The sequence below is a fragment of the Pseudomyrmex gracilis genome, unplaced genomic scaffold, assembly GCF_002006095.1.
Source record: "Pseudomyrmex gracilis isolate BER0280 unplaced genomic scaffold, ASM200609v1 scaffold_7, whole genome shotgun sequence".
NCBI classification, from domain to species: domain Eukaryota; kingdom Metazoa; phylum Arthropoda; class Insecta; order Hymenoptera; family Formicidae; genus Pseudomyrmex; species Pseudomyrmex gracilis.
The window spans coordinates 973,439-987,991 of record NW_018020591.1 but is presented as its reverse complement, the minus strand read 5'-3'; the positions used below and the strand labels follow the sequence as shown (position 1 = coordinate 987,991).

General features: G+C 33.0%; 1 protein-coding gene across 5 annotated transcripts in view; it reads right to left on the bottom strand.

The window, feature by feature from the left end:
- Window positions 1-2,426: 2,426 nt before the first annotated feature.
- The window catches only part of LOC109859240 (protein rolling stone-like), a 13,482-nt gene continuing 1,355 nt past the window's right edge, over window positions 2,427-14,553 (bottom strand). The window contains exons 1-3 of one of the 5 annotated variants that reach the window (XM_020437291.1): window positions 5,422-5,746; window positions 5,085-5,135; window positions 2,427-3,902 (exon numbers count right to left, since the gene is read on the bottom strand). In XM_020437291.1, coding sequence (XP_020292880.1) covers window positions 3,019-3,902; window positions 5,085-5,135; window positions 5,422-5,440 — 954 coding nt within the window. In that variant the 5' untranslated portion in view covers window positions 5,441-5,746 and the 3' untranslated portion in view covers window positions 2,427-3,018. Of the gene's footprint in view, window positions 3,903-4,387; window positions 4,412-5,084; window positions 5,142-5,421; window positions 5,747-13,093; window positions 13,316-14,553 lie in introns of those variants that run through there. The other 4 variants (XM_020437283.1, XM_020437300.1, XM_020437308.1 and 1 more) reach the window with 4 other exon arrangements.

The following is a 14,553-nucleotide window of genomic DNA, read 5'->3' as shown; positions in this document are numbered from 1 at the left end:
TCAACATGCATTTGCACTTTCACGCACTTGTTCGTTTATGTACAAAAAAAGTCAACCGCGACACCGTCGCACGTCACATGAAATCTAATTTTATTTTTTCAAAACAACATGTGAATTTATATCGTTCAATAATGTCTACGCTAATATAGTTGCTATAGAATATTATAACGAGAGTAGATAAGAGAATGTGCGTGTGTGCGTGTGTGTACAAAACATGACAGACACGCTCTATATATACATATATACGAAGTTTAAAATATACATACTTTTTTTTTTTTAATCTTTCCACGCTTTGCACGAGATTTATATTTATTTATACACATTTTATCAGGAACCAATATATTTAATTGCTATATTTTCCATAAGATTCGGAATGTACATTTGTGAATGTAATTGTTCTAATATGGATGTACACATTTATATTCATTCTAACATACATTATAATTATTTTTAAAATTAGCGCCTAGAGAAGAAACAAGTACGTATAGATACATATACGTACGTAAGATAGATAGTTTAGGTTACCTAAAACACAACAATCATTTATACAAGCTTGCGAACAAACTAAGGTGTTTGAAAATTGTTGAGAATATAAAGGTGGTTTCTCTTACGTAATCTCGCAACCTACAAAAATCTTTTGAATATATATATTCAGTTTATCTGTGCCAATGTTCTTCATGTCTGTTAAAGAACTAAACTTCTATGTGTGTTTTTTAAAAACAAGTTCATAAACTTCCAACTGATATCTTCTCGGTTAGAAACAAAATCGCAGAAATAAAATAAAACTAGGTTTCAAAAGAGAAAGAATAGTATTGCTATATATGGAAGTTATCACGGTAAGAATTAAAAAATAATTTGCTTTCTCTGCGGTACTTTTAATATAAACATAAATCGTCATTTGTAAGCCGTCATTTTATTCAATTAAAAAAAAAAAACGTGTCATGCAATTTCTGCGTCCAGATTCAGCGCACAAAATCATCTGAGAAATCACTTTTAATTCTCAAACAACAACAAAATCTCGCAGATCTATATTATCTAAATAGGAACTCTCATTTATAACGAAACATACAAACATGAGCGTCCGCAGAGAGGGGGGCAAACCCTGGAGAGACAAGTTTTTTCACAAATTGTGTCTTTTATCTTGAACCAAGTTTGAAATCACTGGTTAACAAATTAAATCATACATCTATTCGTGAAAACTCTCTTACAGTAAAATCTTTCCGTCACATTCATAATTTTTGAGACGGAAAAATTGTTCCGCCCTGTCCTGAAAAAAAATTCTGCGGACGCTCATGCGTACAAACGAACATTGAGCTCTCTAAACGCTTTCATTTCTTTTTCTTTTAAACAAAATAAGATATTTAGTTACATTATTATCCCATAATGTATGCGCACTCGTACGTGTGTGCATTCAGATTTTCTTATAATATGATGCACAATTTGTAAGATTACATTTTAATTAATGATAATTTTTTTTTTTTTTTTTGATTTGATAGAATTTCTAACGAGTACGCTCAAAATATGCGCACGCGTTGTGGGGGTACACAATTTAATTTGTAAGTTGTCTCGATTAATAGTAGTAGTAGTAGTATTGTTATTAATTAATTTCCCTTAGGATTACAATATTTTACACCCCACAATTCTTATCACAAATCTTAACATTAACTTATAACTATTTTACCGCAAACTTAAACGCTAAAATTTATTACTAACTTACATATTCATCTAACCCTATCCGCACACACACATCGCTCTAATCCCTGTCCGTGGACCTCCGTTTCCGCCAGAACACAAATTTACATCCCTCTTTTATTCATTCGCTCCCTTCTCCTTCTATTCTTCCTCTCATTCTTCTCTCACCTCTCACATATGATTGGTCAATTTTTTGCTTGCTACTAATATCTTATTGTAGAAGGCCAGATCTTACACCCCTTGCTCTCTCGCGTATCCTCCACTCACACCCTCTCGCACGCAACTCCACCAGCACTCGCCACTACTCATACGCACACCTTTCTCTCACTTTTAAACACTTTATAGTTTTGCGCTCTAATTCCGCTCTGTCACCAACGATTTTACATTAATGCTGCCGGAAACGGAAGTCTCGATTAATATGTAGCGTTTTTTTAAATGAAATTTGAAGGTTTATCGTATTCACATAAATTAGCTTCTGTAAATGCTTATATTATGGTCTCATATACATGTCTCGTAAACATGTCTCGAACATGTTTCCATCTATAATAATCTAAAAAGTATGTTGAAAAATGCTACGAACGTTCAACCCGATAGAAACAAAAGAACAAAAATATGCAAAAATTACAACGAATTAACATGAACGATAATCCTTATATGTTTTAAAAATCGGAGTGACACCGCTTAGATAATAATTTTTGTGTTTTATCAAATATTTCAAAATATTAGCTACAAAATAGGTATCGCATTAAAATTAATTTAAATTAATAGGAGAGAGATACGCAAATATATTAATATTTTTAAATCGACACATCTCGAAATCGATTTGCGATTCATGTTTTCTTTCTTAGCGAGACAGGCAGCAAACGTTTTATGGAAAACGAAAATATTTCCTAGTACTTTGTCTCTTGGTGAAATTGAAATGTTGTCTTTTTGATTTTTTGCATACCAATCACGTTACCTAACACTAATAAAATCTCTGTCTTCCCGCTAAATAAATATCACTATTAAAAAATTCAAGTACTATAACGAAGATGTGTGAATACGATCTTTGAATACGATTAGGTAATATTCTACTAATACTTCACATATTGCTTAATATTCTACCAATATATTCTACTAATACTTCGTATTGCACGAGCAAGCTAAGTGAGCACAATGATCGCTTTCTTCGAAAAAAAATACTTGGAGGCGTTAATTACGTCAACTACAAGGCACGCTTCTTTTTTCCTTGCCAGCTGTTGCTCCAACGCCTCGAATCCGTCCGTGCATCCAGATAAGACAAATGATGAAAGCAGGCAAATGCGAAGGAGATAATTGTGGTCTAGTTTAAACTTCTGTTAAACCAGCAACAGGTAAACTAGTTCCTTTGTCCGAGAGCGGATTGTCATTCGTTCGCGCGAATTGACTAGACTTCCGCGTAATTTTGTTGTAAATACGATTTCTTATATCCGCCAGCACACACGAGACACAGTGGAGCACCATGATAAACGTGCAACCACCGACGGAGACGAGCGACGTTCGCGCCGGCCGCTTCCAATCGAGCACTTTGTAGATGTAATGAAGACCGAGCTTGTCGAGACCACCGGCCACATAATAAATCGCAGTGAAAATCACGTAGAGTATCGCGATCGACAAGCACCACCAGAAGTTCCACAAACGAAACGGTATGCTAGTAACAAACAGATCGACTAGCACCAGCACGCTGTTGCACACGTGCACCATAATGTTGAGCGGATCCAGCTGATGGATCTCCGGATTGTACACCGTGAACCAGTAGCACATCGTCACGCCAATAGCTAGATTGGTCGTGACAACGTACAAAAACCAATATACGCGCTCGGTGAATTCCCATTTGAGACTGCTCGGATCGAAGCCGGATATTTTTTGCAGTCGCCATCGCTTCGACACGAGCATACCGCCGATGAATGCCTGCACGAAGCCCAACGCCATGTCCCAATTAGTCAGGTAGATGGGCCACTTGTCGTACGCCAGCATCGGATTGTAGCTACCAAACTCGAACACGGAGCAGACAAGCAGACTGGACCACACGAAGAAAATAACCCAGCGATAAAACAGATACCAGACTGCTACGTGCGGCTGACATTTCGGTTCCGTCAGCAGACAAACCGGCGGCGGCTGTTGTCTACTCGCTTGTCGCCATTTCCGGCCGATTTCTTGGCACCAGAATTTGCTCAGCATTGCACGACGACCTAAAAAAAAATAAAGACGTGTCAATCAATATATACATTTCTTAATTATTATATATTTTTTTAAAGAGATTCTTTGTAGCACTAGACAGGAAAAAATTTTAAAATCAACCAATCAAATTTAATTTAATATTAATTATAATATAGTAATTATATAACTTACCTAATATATATATAATTTATACATTATCAATTTATATATAATATTTATATTATTATTTTTATTATTATTATTATTAATTTATGTAATTTATTTAATTATATAAATTTTTAAATGAGTGCAAAAATTTTGATAGATTTCGTAATAAAAAAAATGCACCAAGTATAAATTTTATTTAAAAAATTCATTTTACCAAATAATTTCTATTTTTTTAATTATCTTTTGCTGTTGCATTTGATAAAATAAGTAAATCTATCAAAACTTTTGTACTCGTACAATATTTAGATGAAAAATCGCGTAACATTTAAATGAAAGACGCATTACTCACGTAACGGCGTAAAATCCGTGAGAGAGAATTAAAAGCTAGCGGAGATCGCGACCACAACTTGTGACAAATAACGAGAAAATGATCAAACTTCGCAGCGCACGCAGTAACAATGTACAATTCGATATTCCAGGATAAGGAAAATGGAAGGCTAGTGATTTCTGATCTTTAATAATTACATTCCAAAAACCAGTCATTAAATTGCCTCAAGCATGTACAATTATACGAGAATAACTTCCGACTGCTTTAAGTCGACTTCGAATCAACACATTTTAATTTATAATTTTACGAATTTAAAAGTATAAAAAGTTTTAATATAAAGTTTTAAAATAAAGTCTTAAAGTATAAAAATTTATAAAGAGATAGAGAAAAAAAGAAGAATATCTGACCTACTGTTGTTTAAAACTATTTTAATTTGTTTAAATTTAAAAAAACAAACTTTATCCATTTTGCTAGTCTGATCGACAATTTTCTTTTAATATTACGAGAGATCTCGTATAAAAATAAAATTAAAATTAAAATTAAAATAAAACTCTAATAAAATAACAAAATGTTTCTGCTGTTTATATACGCGAGTATTTTTTTAGTATAAAAAGTATTGTTGCTACGAATTTTGCACATTTCCCATTACTTTAATGTGCAGATTCGCGATCTCTCGAAATGTCACGATAATTGGCGAAAATTTTTTTCAACAACTTACATAACGAGCATTGCAGAAGGAGCAACAACAATCGTTTCAAGGACGGTAATCCTGTGAACGAGATGGTTTGGTTTGGTGCATATATGGCTCAAAGGACCGTTTCAAGCTAGTCCATACGCCATTCTAAGTCTTTAAAAATCGTGACACAGGTCCTAAACCGTGGTTTGGGTACAAGCCACGGAGTTGTACGTTCGTTAAAATTAATGATAAACCGAAAAAGTCGGTGTAAAAACACCGAGAATTGTCCAAAAATATCTAAGCGTAACTACGCACATCCAACCGGTATGGCTGATGCAACACTTCTTTTCTCTATATATAACACTACTGTGTGCATGTCCTGTGAACGAGAACACCATCCTGCGTGGACAAACAACCGCGAAAAGATGTGTCGCTTATAAGTGATAACATCACCTACTCTAACCCTAGTAGTGCATGTTACGTATATGCGTAATTAAGTTATGACGTACAAGAAAACATCAAGGAAGAATTAAGCGTTTGAGCGATACGCGATATGACCAATCGCAGTTGAGCGCGCTCGAACTGTCCCGATAACAATCGTGTCTCTGATTGGCACTTCGCTTGCGTCTCGAGTCTCACTATTTTCGTTATGTAGCCGGCCTTAAGTTAGACCTAGATAAGCATCGTGATTCTACGCGCACGCGCAATGAAATTCACACCTCGAATACCTCGATTGAAACGTACAAATTGTCCAAATAATAATTATGTGACTTTTGCGAATAACTGCGCTGAAGTCAAAGAAGTACATATGGCGTAGAAATTTATTATTTAAATAATTAATTAAATAATAAATTAAATTAATTACGGCAATATAAACAATAATTTTATCTGAGGAGTGCGTGTGACCCGAATGTTTTACTCGCGCGGAATTAATATTGTAGGTTGTTAGCATGATTGTTAGCAAATTATTGTCAATATATAATGGCGTTCAGCAGAACCAACGTTTCAAGAAGCGATTATTGCTTGCTCTTGGGATATAGTTTTTATATTTGCAATAGATTTATAAAAAGAAACCAATTACAGATAAAAAATGCAAAGCGCTTTACTAAGCACTGAATTCTGCCGAACACAGTTCTATTTAATTGTAGCAAAAAAATCATTATATGATCATAACAATAAATCAAAAAACATATGAGAGAGATATGCAACTTCTTATTTTTCTGAGCGAACGTTGATTAAGGAATTGGCTCTAAAGATATTAGATAATAACTGAAAAAACTGGCAAGAAGCACATTACAGTCTGAAGAGTCGAATAAAAAAACAAATTTACAAAAAAAAAAATAAATTAAAAAAAATTGTTAATATTTCTCTTATAGTCAAGTAAAAAAAATTATGATAAGGATGAATAAAAGCAGGTGAATAAAAAGAAAAACAAAATGAAAACTTTTCTTTTGATTGTATTGCAAAATACGCAAACGATCACAATGCCAAAATTACCACTTAGCGATATTGTGATTGCTATTGTTTGCGATCAATTACATGTAACATAAGAAAATAAGCTCGGCTAGAAAATAATATGCTATATAAAATTCAATTACTTCAAATAGGACAAGAGACAGAAAAAGAAAGAGAGAGAGAGAGACACGATTGCGTGTTCGAGCGTTCGGATTGTCTCGGAGTGTTAAAAGAGATCGTCTCCTCCAGACGTAACATTGTCACGTCACAATTGGGAAGCTCTTTGAACTAATTAACCTCGCTCGTCCTCCGAGGTTCGCACGGCGTGACAAGAAAGATCAACCGGTGCTCACACACAACGCGTTGACGAGGCGGGAGGTCGCACAGCCGCGGTCAATCAGTCAATATGAGAATTCGTCGTTAATTTATTATAATCTTGTCCTATTAGAGGGTACTATTGGTGCGTGAATTGCGCTCGTACGAACAGGTGGCCGAGCGTAAGATGAGAACATCTCTCTTTACATAACTTTTACTCGTGAAAGAAAAAAAATGAATATATAAAAGTTACGTGAAAAATCAAAAGAAGAAAAATCGGACTCGTGAAAAAACAACAATATAAAATTAAACATTCTTCATTTATCGTTATTATCAAAATAATTATCGAAATATAAAAAGCGCTCAATCTGAGTGATTTAAAAAAATTCATTAATTATGATTATATTAAACAATATACAAAATTTCATATCTGATTCTTTTCAAATCATTCATTTAGATTGCGCAATTTTTATTTTGATAAAAATAACAAATGAAGAATGTTTAATTTTATATTGTTGCAGTCTCTTTTGACGAGTCCGATCTTTCTTCTCTTCTCTTTGGTATATTAATAACATAAAAAATTTCCTATCTAATTTTTTAAACTTATTTATTTTGAGTTGCTTTGTAAAACTCGAAGAAATTATTTCTCCAAATTTATTTTCATTGTTTACCACGTTTTTGTTTATGTAAAAATGTCTCACAGTTGCATCACCTGTTACGAAATTCCAAAGATCGCGTCTCGTGATACCAAGCTTGTAATCCGCTTGCAATAACGTTTCGATACATATCGCGCGTAAACAGAAAAAGATAACAAAAGCGCCAAGTACATGCGCCACTCGTATATGTTTCTATACAAAGCAATCTTGATCCTCGATACAAAGCTGAACTTTTGTTTTTAATATTTTGTATGTAGAAATTAAGAGATTATTTATAGAAAGCCCCAAACAAGCAACTACAACATATAGTTTTTTCTTATTCATTAACGTTAGAACAGTTTTATCACATTTCCTATGTTGTCTTGCAACGTTTATTATACAATATTAACACATTTGTTATATCAGCGTCATGTATGTATTGTGTATATGTGACGCGCCTATTTTAAGAACTCGAGCTTCACACAGTGAAGTGACAGTAATGATTTTTCATTTTATAATTATATGTGAGCAAATGAAGTCTCAAGTTAACAGATAAGCTTGCAAACAAATGAACGGTACAACTGACAAGCTTGTTTCAGTATACGCTTGTTAGTGAGAACTGCGGTATATATTGAATAAAAAATAAGGCTCGTAGGTCGGTATTCGTAGTCGAATCTTATATAATTAAAATCGTCTTAAGTTTATTTTCAGATAATGTACGAGTAGTTTTTATTGTTTGCAGAACATCCAAAGATAAACTTAAGACGATCCCAAATATAAAATTCGACTACGAATATCGGCCGTAGTCTGTAGTGCAAAGATTTCTCTTTAAACTCATTGGTGATAGCAAACGTGTTACATTGCGAAAAAAATATTAAATACAATTTTATTTTCAATCTAAATAACTTGACACGCACATGTAAATATAAAATGTCAAATATAGAATCGATTGAAAATAAAGAGAAGTCTCGATCGGTTCGGTCAGTTGCTGAAATATGAAAATCTTTCAATTCTGTTAAAGTGTTTTTCGACTTGCTTGAGTTATATACGGTCGCTGCGCGTGAACTTGGCGCGAGACACGTGCATCTTGATAATAATTGCATATGAACTTGAAACGGCTACGGAGTACTCGCCAAACAGATGAACGTAAGATGATCGTAAATGTAAGATCCGTGAATACCGGTTAAAAAAAAAACATATTGCATCACATATTATTTTCACTTGTCACGTAGAAAGTTAAATATCAAATTAGAAGGCACGGAAAGGTCAATATCAAAACAAGAAATTACATATATTTAAAAGAATTAAGTGAATACAAAAATTATATAATTACGAGAAACGTTTCGAACTCTTGAGTCTTCATCGATCGCCAAAAATTGAAAATATAAAGACAAAAGAAATAAAAAGGGACTGCGATATTTAAATCTCTTGTACATCGATGTTTTGACTTCTATCAGTTGAATATTTTTATTATTTTAATTAACAAACAAGAGACATGTGCTCGCGCTTGGAAAACTTAGATCGGCTTTTTTTACCAGTTTGACTTCTATGAAGCTGACAAATAACGTATGACTCTCTTTTTTATGATAGAAGATTGGACGTTCTTTCGCTGTAACCGATGACGGACACAAAATCCGATTACAACATCTTGCGCTTTTATTGTTCACGTTATTGCAATCTTTCTATTTCTTTTGTCTTTATATTTTCGATTTTTTTTTACGACCGATAAAGACAAGAGCTCGAAACGTTTCGCGTAATTTTTGCGTATTTATGTAATTTTGTTAAATAAGTATATGTAATTTTCCATTGTGCTCGATATTAACATTTTCAACAGGAAATATATAAGGTCAATACGAGCCATTCGCAGGATGTTTGTTCACGAATTTTATTTGTAAATTTTAAGAATTGAGATTTCAATTCAAAAAATACTTGTAAAAATTTACAAGTAAAATTCGTTACATGTATATGTACATATATATATGTACACGCATAGTTTCCGCACAAATATCCTGCGAATGGCTCGTATAGGCCTTATATATTTCCTGTTGACAATTTCACGAGCGTTAAGTCTTTGAAATTAACATTTTCATTGTCACTTTTACTTGTTACGAAACGAGCGTTCTGTATTAGGAATTCTTTATTAGGAACGATTTTTAAAGAACTTGGACGAAAATATTCAAACGCATTGTAGTTAAATGTTATGTTAAAATTTAAATAAATTTCAAACTTCAAGGAGTAGAATATAATTAAAATAGAATATAAATAAAAAATAGGTTTAAAATTCTTATCTCACATGAGATATGTAAATTTTTTATGATCTTAATCTTCACGTGTTATGATTTTTTACATATAGGATATATCAGTGAAATTTAAAACCCCGTAACACAGATATAAATATAAACTACCGTACATTAACAATTTAATCTATTATTAAGTTTGATAATAAACCTGTAAACAGTGTTGCTTTTGTTTACATTGTATTTTGCACCGTATTTTGTTTTTTTTTGTCTTACAAAGAAATACAATAAAAGGTCAACATTAATTGAATTCTATTCACGTGAAATTGCACATTGTTTAGACATTATTAGTGCAAATTAACATCAGCATTAATAAAGCTTAGTGTATGTATATCACTTTTTGTTAAATATATTGATCAAATTAATCAACTCTTCGACTGTAGACATAAAATAAAATCTACGACAACTGTAGACTAGGTCTGTGAAGCCCACGCAACTTTAAGATCGAATATCTTCGCAAAAAAATCAATATTTATTCAATTTTTTTTTTAATCGAAAGCTTGAACGATTCTGCGTCGATACAAAAAATTGAAAAAATCTCCGGTAGTTTTGAAGATATAAGCGTTTAAAAAAACTTACGTTCTAGAAACGTCGATGCGCAATTTTCGACTAAGTCTGGAAGATCAAATCTACAGACGAAGGGTTATAAATTAATACTCTCTCTCTCTTTTTCTCTCTCTGAATCATATGCAAAATATATTTTTTAGTTCAATTTTTGAAAATTTATTTACTTGTTTAATATTAAATATTAATTTACTTGTTTAATATTATAATAATATACTTCCAGCAGTTATATATCACTTAATATATAACAAACTGTGTTTTGTGTAAATCAGAATACGAGGTGAAGATTTAGATAATTTGAAGCAAATTGGAAGTTAAATATCACATGACTGTGCAAGCAGATAAAAAAACATTTCAATAACTATCATTATATTATATATTATATAACTATTATTATTATTTATATTATATAACTATTATTATATTAAATATTATGATAATTCGTCATTCTAAGTCATATATATATAAGAAAAAATAATAAATAAGGTCACGTCGAGCCAATAAAAGGATGTTAATATAATAAAATAAATAATTTAATAAATTTAGTGAACACGCTTTTTTACATAAAACAATATAATAATACGAAATATTTCAAATCTTACTTGAGCCTTCTTCAGTCATGAATATTATAAATTACGCAGTATACAATTGATGTCAAATGATAAAAAATAGTCAATGGTAAAAATCATCGCAAAAGTTGGCTGTTGTAATGGTTAAAATTATCTTGAGAATGACATTCTAAAATAAGACAAAAAAGAGCATTCAATCACTACACAAAAAACAAAACTCACAAATGAACTTACTGAGATGCCAGATAGTCAGACTCTGAAGACAGAGATAAAAGGCACGAGAACATATAAGTATTCTCCCACCTACAGTGGTTGTTTTTCAGTTATGGTGAGAAACATTTAAAATATTGAAATAAGAAGAGTCAAGTAATTCCAAATCATTAACAGAATTTAAACCTTGTGACTGTTTTTTTATAAAGATCATTTCAGAAATTAATCTCTTGTAATAATGATGTTCATGATCTAAAATCTGGACATTATCCCAATCAAAAGAATGATTGAGATCTGCTCTGTGTTTGGAAATTACTGACAGTTGGGAAGAAGAACGTTTTATGTTGTTAAAATGTTCTTTCAGTCTCGTTTTCAATCGCCTCTTAGTCTGTCCCACGTAAGACGCTGAGCAATCTCTACAGTTAATTTTGTAAACAATATTAGTTTGAGAGTCAAAATCAGTTCTATCCTTGTGAGTCCTGATTTATATTATTTAATTTATTAAAACATTTATATCCGATCAGGAAGTCACTCTTATTAAAAACTTTAGAAATCGGCTCTGATAGATTTTTTATATATGGAAGAACAATTATTCTCCTCTCATCATTGTTGGATGCACAGTGATTTTTACTCTCAGTAAGTTCATTTGTGAGTTTTGTTTCTTGTGTAGTGATTGATTGCTCTTTTTTGTCTTATTTTAGAATGTCATCCTCAAGGTAATTTTAACCATTACAACAGCCAACTTTTGCGATGATTTTTACCATTGACTATTTTTTATCATTTGACATCAATTGTATACTGCGTAATCTATAATATTCATGACTGAAGAAGGCTCAAGTAAGAGTCGAAATATTTCGTATTATTATATTTTTTTTATGTAAAAGCGTGTTCACTAAATTTATTAAATTATTTATTTTATTATATTAACATCCTTTTATTGGCTCGACGTGACCTTATTTATTTGTGTATTCATATATATATGTGTATATATATATATATTAATTTATATTAATATAAAGTAGAACATCCCATTAAACCTAATTTAACAACTGCACGAGAGCGTGTCACGTTTTATTTTTGTCCGATGAAGCTACACACCGAAAAAAAAGAACTGTATCCTTCTCCCGAGAATTTTCCACTTATTAGTTGCGCAGAATATTCTCTTCTAAAAAAAAGTAGCGTACCAAAGAATTAAAGAGAATCGTATCTTTCTTAAAAGAAAAATGAATAAGATAAGAGAAGAATCTGCCGAACAAAAGAACTTAAAAGTCTCTTTTTAGCTCGTTCTAAAAGTTTTATACTTTATTCTATCTGTGTCAAATCTGAATCTGTATTTTATCTATCGATTGATGGTATACACCCGACCAAAAAATAACCACTCGCTACTCTATGTATTACGCGTTATATAGGGTGTGCAAAATTCAAAGTACAATAGTAGGCAAAGAAATTCTACGCTCGAAGAATAAGTCGAGAAGCGATCGACTAAGTTGTTCTTTGACTAGGACTTTGTCTTTGTTCTTTGAAAATTAACAGAATATAAGCATTTAATCGATATATCGAATTTATTACCAAAGCTCCGCATCCTTTATACACATGCAAATAAACACGTACGATACACGTGCTCCTCGCACACACACACACACGTCGCATGTAACACACCTCTTTTATCTTTTTTCCAAGTATTCTTATTTAACGTTCGCGAACTGTTACTGCTCGAGTTTTTCTACGATCAACCCGATTCGCAGAATTTCTCTTTATATATGTCTATCAGATCGATACTTGGAACCACATCCGCGCGATAAGCGTGCGATGTACTTTCGGATCACCTGGTCAATCGGTGGGTCGCCGTCACACACAATCTTGTGGTGGACGCGTTAAATCCTCTCGGGGAATCAGATTACCTCGACGATCACCCCCTTGGGACGGTGAGAATCTCGTCGCCAACGGCTCACCGTAAAATGGTTTTGGGGCACGGAGGGACTCCGGAAAAAGAAGAAAACACGCACCGTGTATCGTAAACGATTTTGGCGATTTTCTCTTCTCGGCTATTTGATTCACGTGCTCGTTCTTTTCTAACATGTCACGAATCTCGATCTCTTCGCACTCGGGTGGCATCTTTATTCTTCCGCTCCACGCTGAAGACCTGCCTCCTTGCTCGACGTACGCCTTACTTCTGACTACCCGGTAACCGGCGCCGCGTGCTCGCAATCAATATCAATCCTGATACAACACCGACGGCGAGCGTGCATGAAACGTGTACTCACCCTGAATCGGACCTGTTCCCCACACCGTAGAGTCCCCACCTTGACACCAACGCGACATGTGCGAGGCAGGCCGATATCGTATGACTATCATACGTCATAGAAAATACTGAATTTTCTGTTGAATGACGTGTGGGTTGGCTAATGGTTCAATGAAAAGTCAGAACTAAAACCGGTTGAATTGTGCGCTTTATTTTTTCAACAAAAAAAAATAAAGCGTCACTTTTTCAAATAAAAAAATAAATAAATAATAAGAAATAAAATAAAATAAAATATTTCAATACAACATTTGTGTTGATTTTGTCGAGAAAGAGACATGACCGTGTTTTGCGCTCACGTGTATGCGACGATTAAACTAATTGTTACTCTTCATTTGCGAAAGTCAATCTAATTGTGAAGAAACTTTCTCCTCTGCTTAATAATTTCGTGACAATGGCTGATTGAGTAGCTTCATGCTTCTTGCCAGAGAAAGGGTCAATCAATAATTCAGGTTTACGCATCCTACATTTTCGCAGAATCTAAGATTCGCCGAGCTTTAGCGACGCGTTAGCGAGCATGCGTCACTGTAGCGTCCATTGACGCGTGCAACATCATTATGACGTAAAAATGGTGATCTAATGTCACTGACATTATTAAAACTATTCTATTTTAACGCAAATAATTGATAATCGAGTGTAATTTAGCTTATCCGCGCGATTAAAAAAAAAAACCGTTAAAAAAAGTAAGAAAAAAAAACGAGAAAAAGAGTCAAGAGTTAAGTACGTAAACACTTATACAAATGGTAAGATCGAAGTTTAATCTCACTATGACTCCGTTTATTTAAAAAAAAAATTGTTTTTTATTTTAACGCGCACGGAGAGGCTGAAAATTAAAGCCAATTATTATTGATTGTTCATTAACGTACACAAATGTGTTCTATAGTCGGTGCTTAACGAATTTGAGATATAAAAATGACGTACGTTTGCTATCTGAATGTGTGTACGATCGTTATCTCTTCAATCAAAATTAAAAATATTATTATCATCGCGTAGCATTTACATCATTTGTGTATTCCGCTGATTTTTTAAACGAGCATATTTTTCCCGCAATAAGAGTTAAAAAAACAGCATTACGTACACCGAAAAAATTGTATTCTTGTTTTGAGGATATCCCACTTACTTTAAGTATATTTTATACTAAAATAGGCGCCAAGAAGAGTTTCTTAT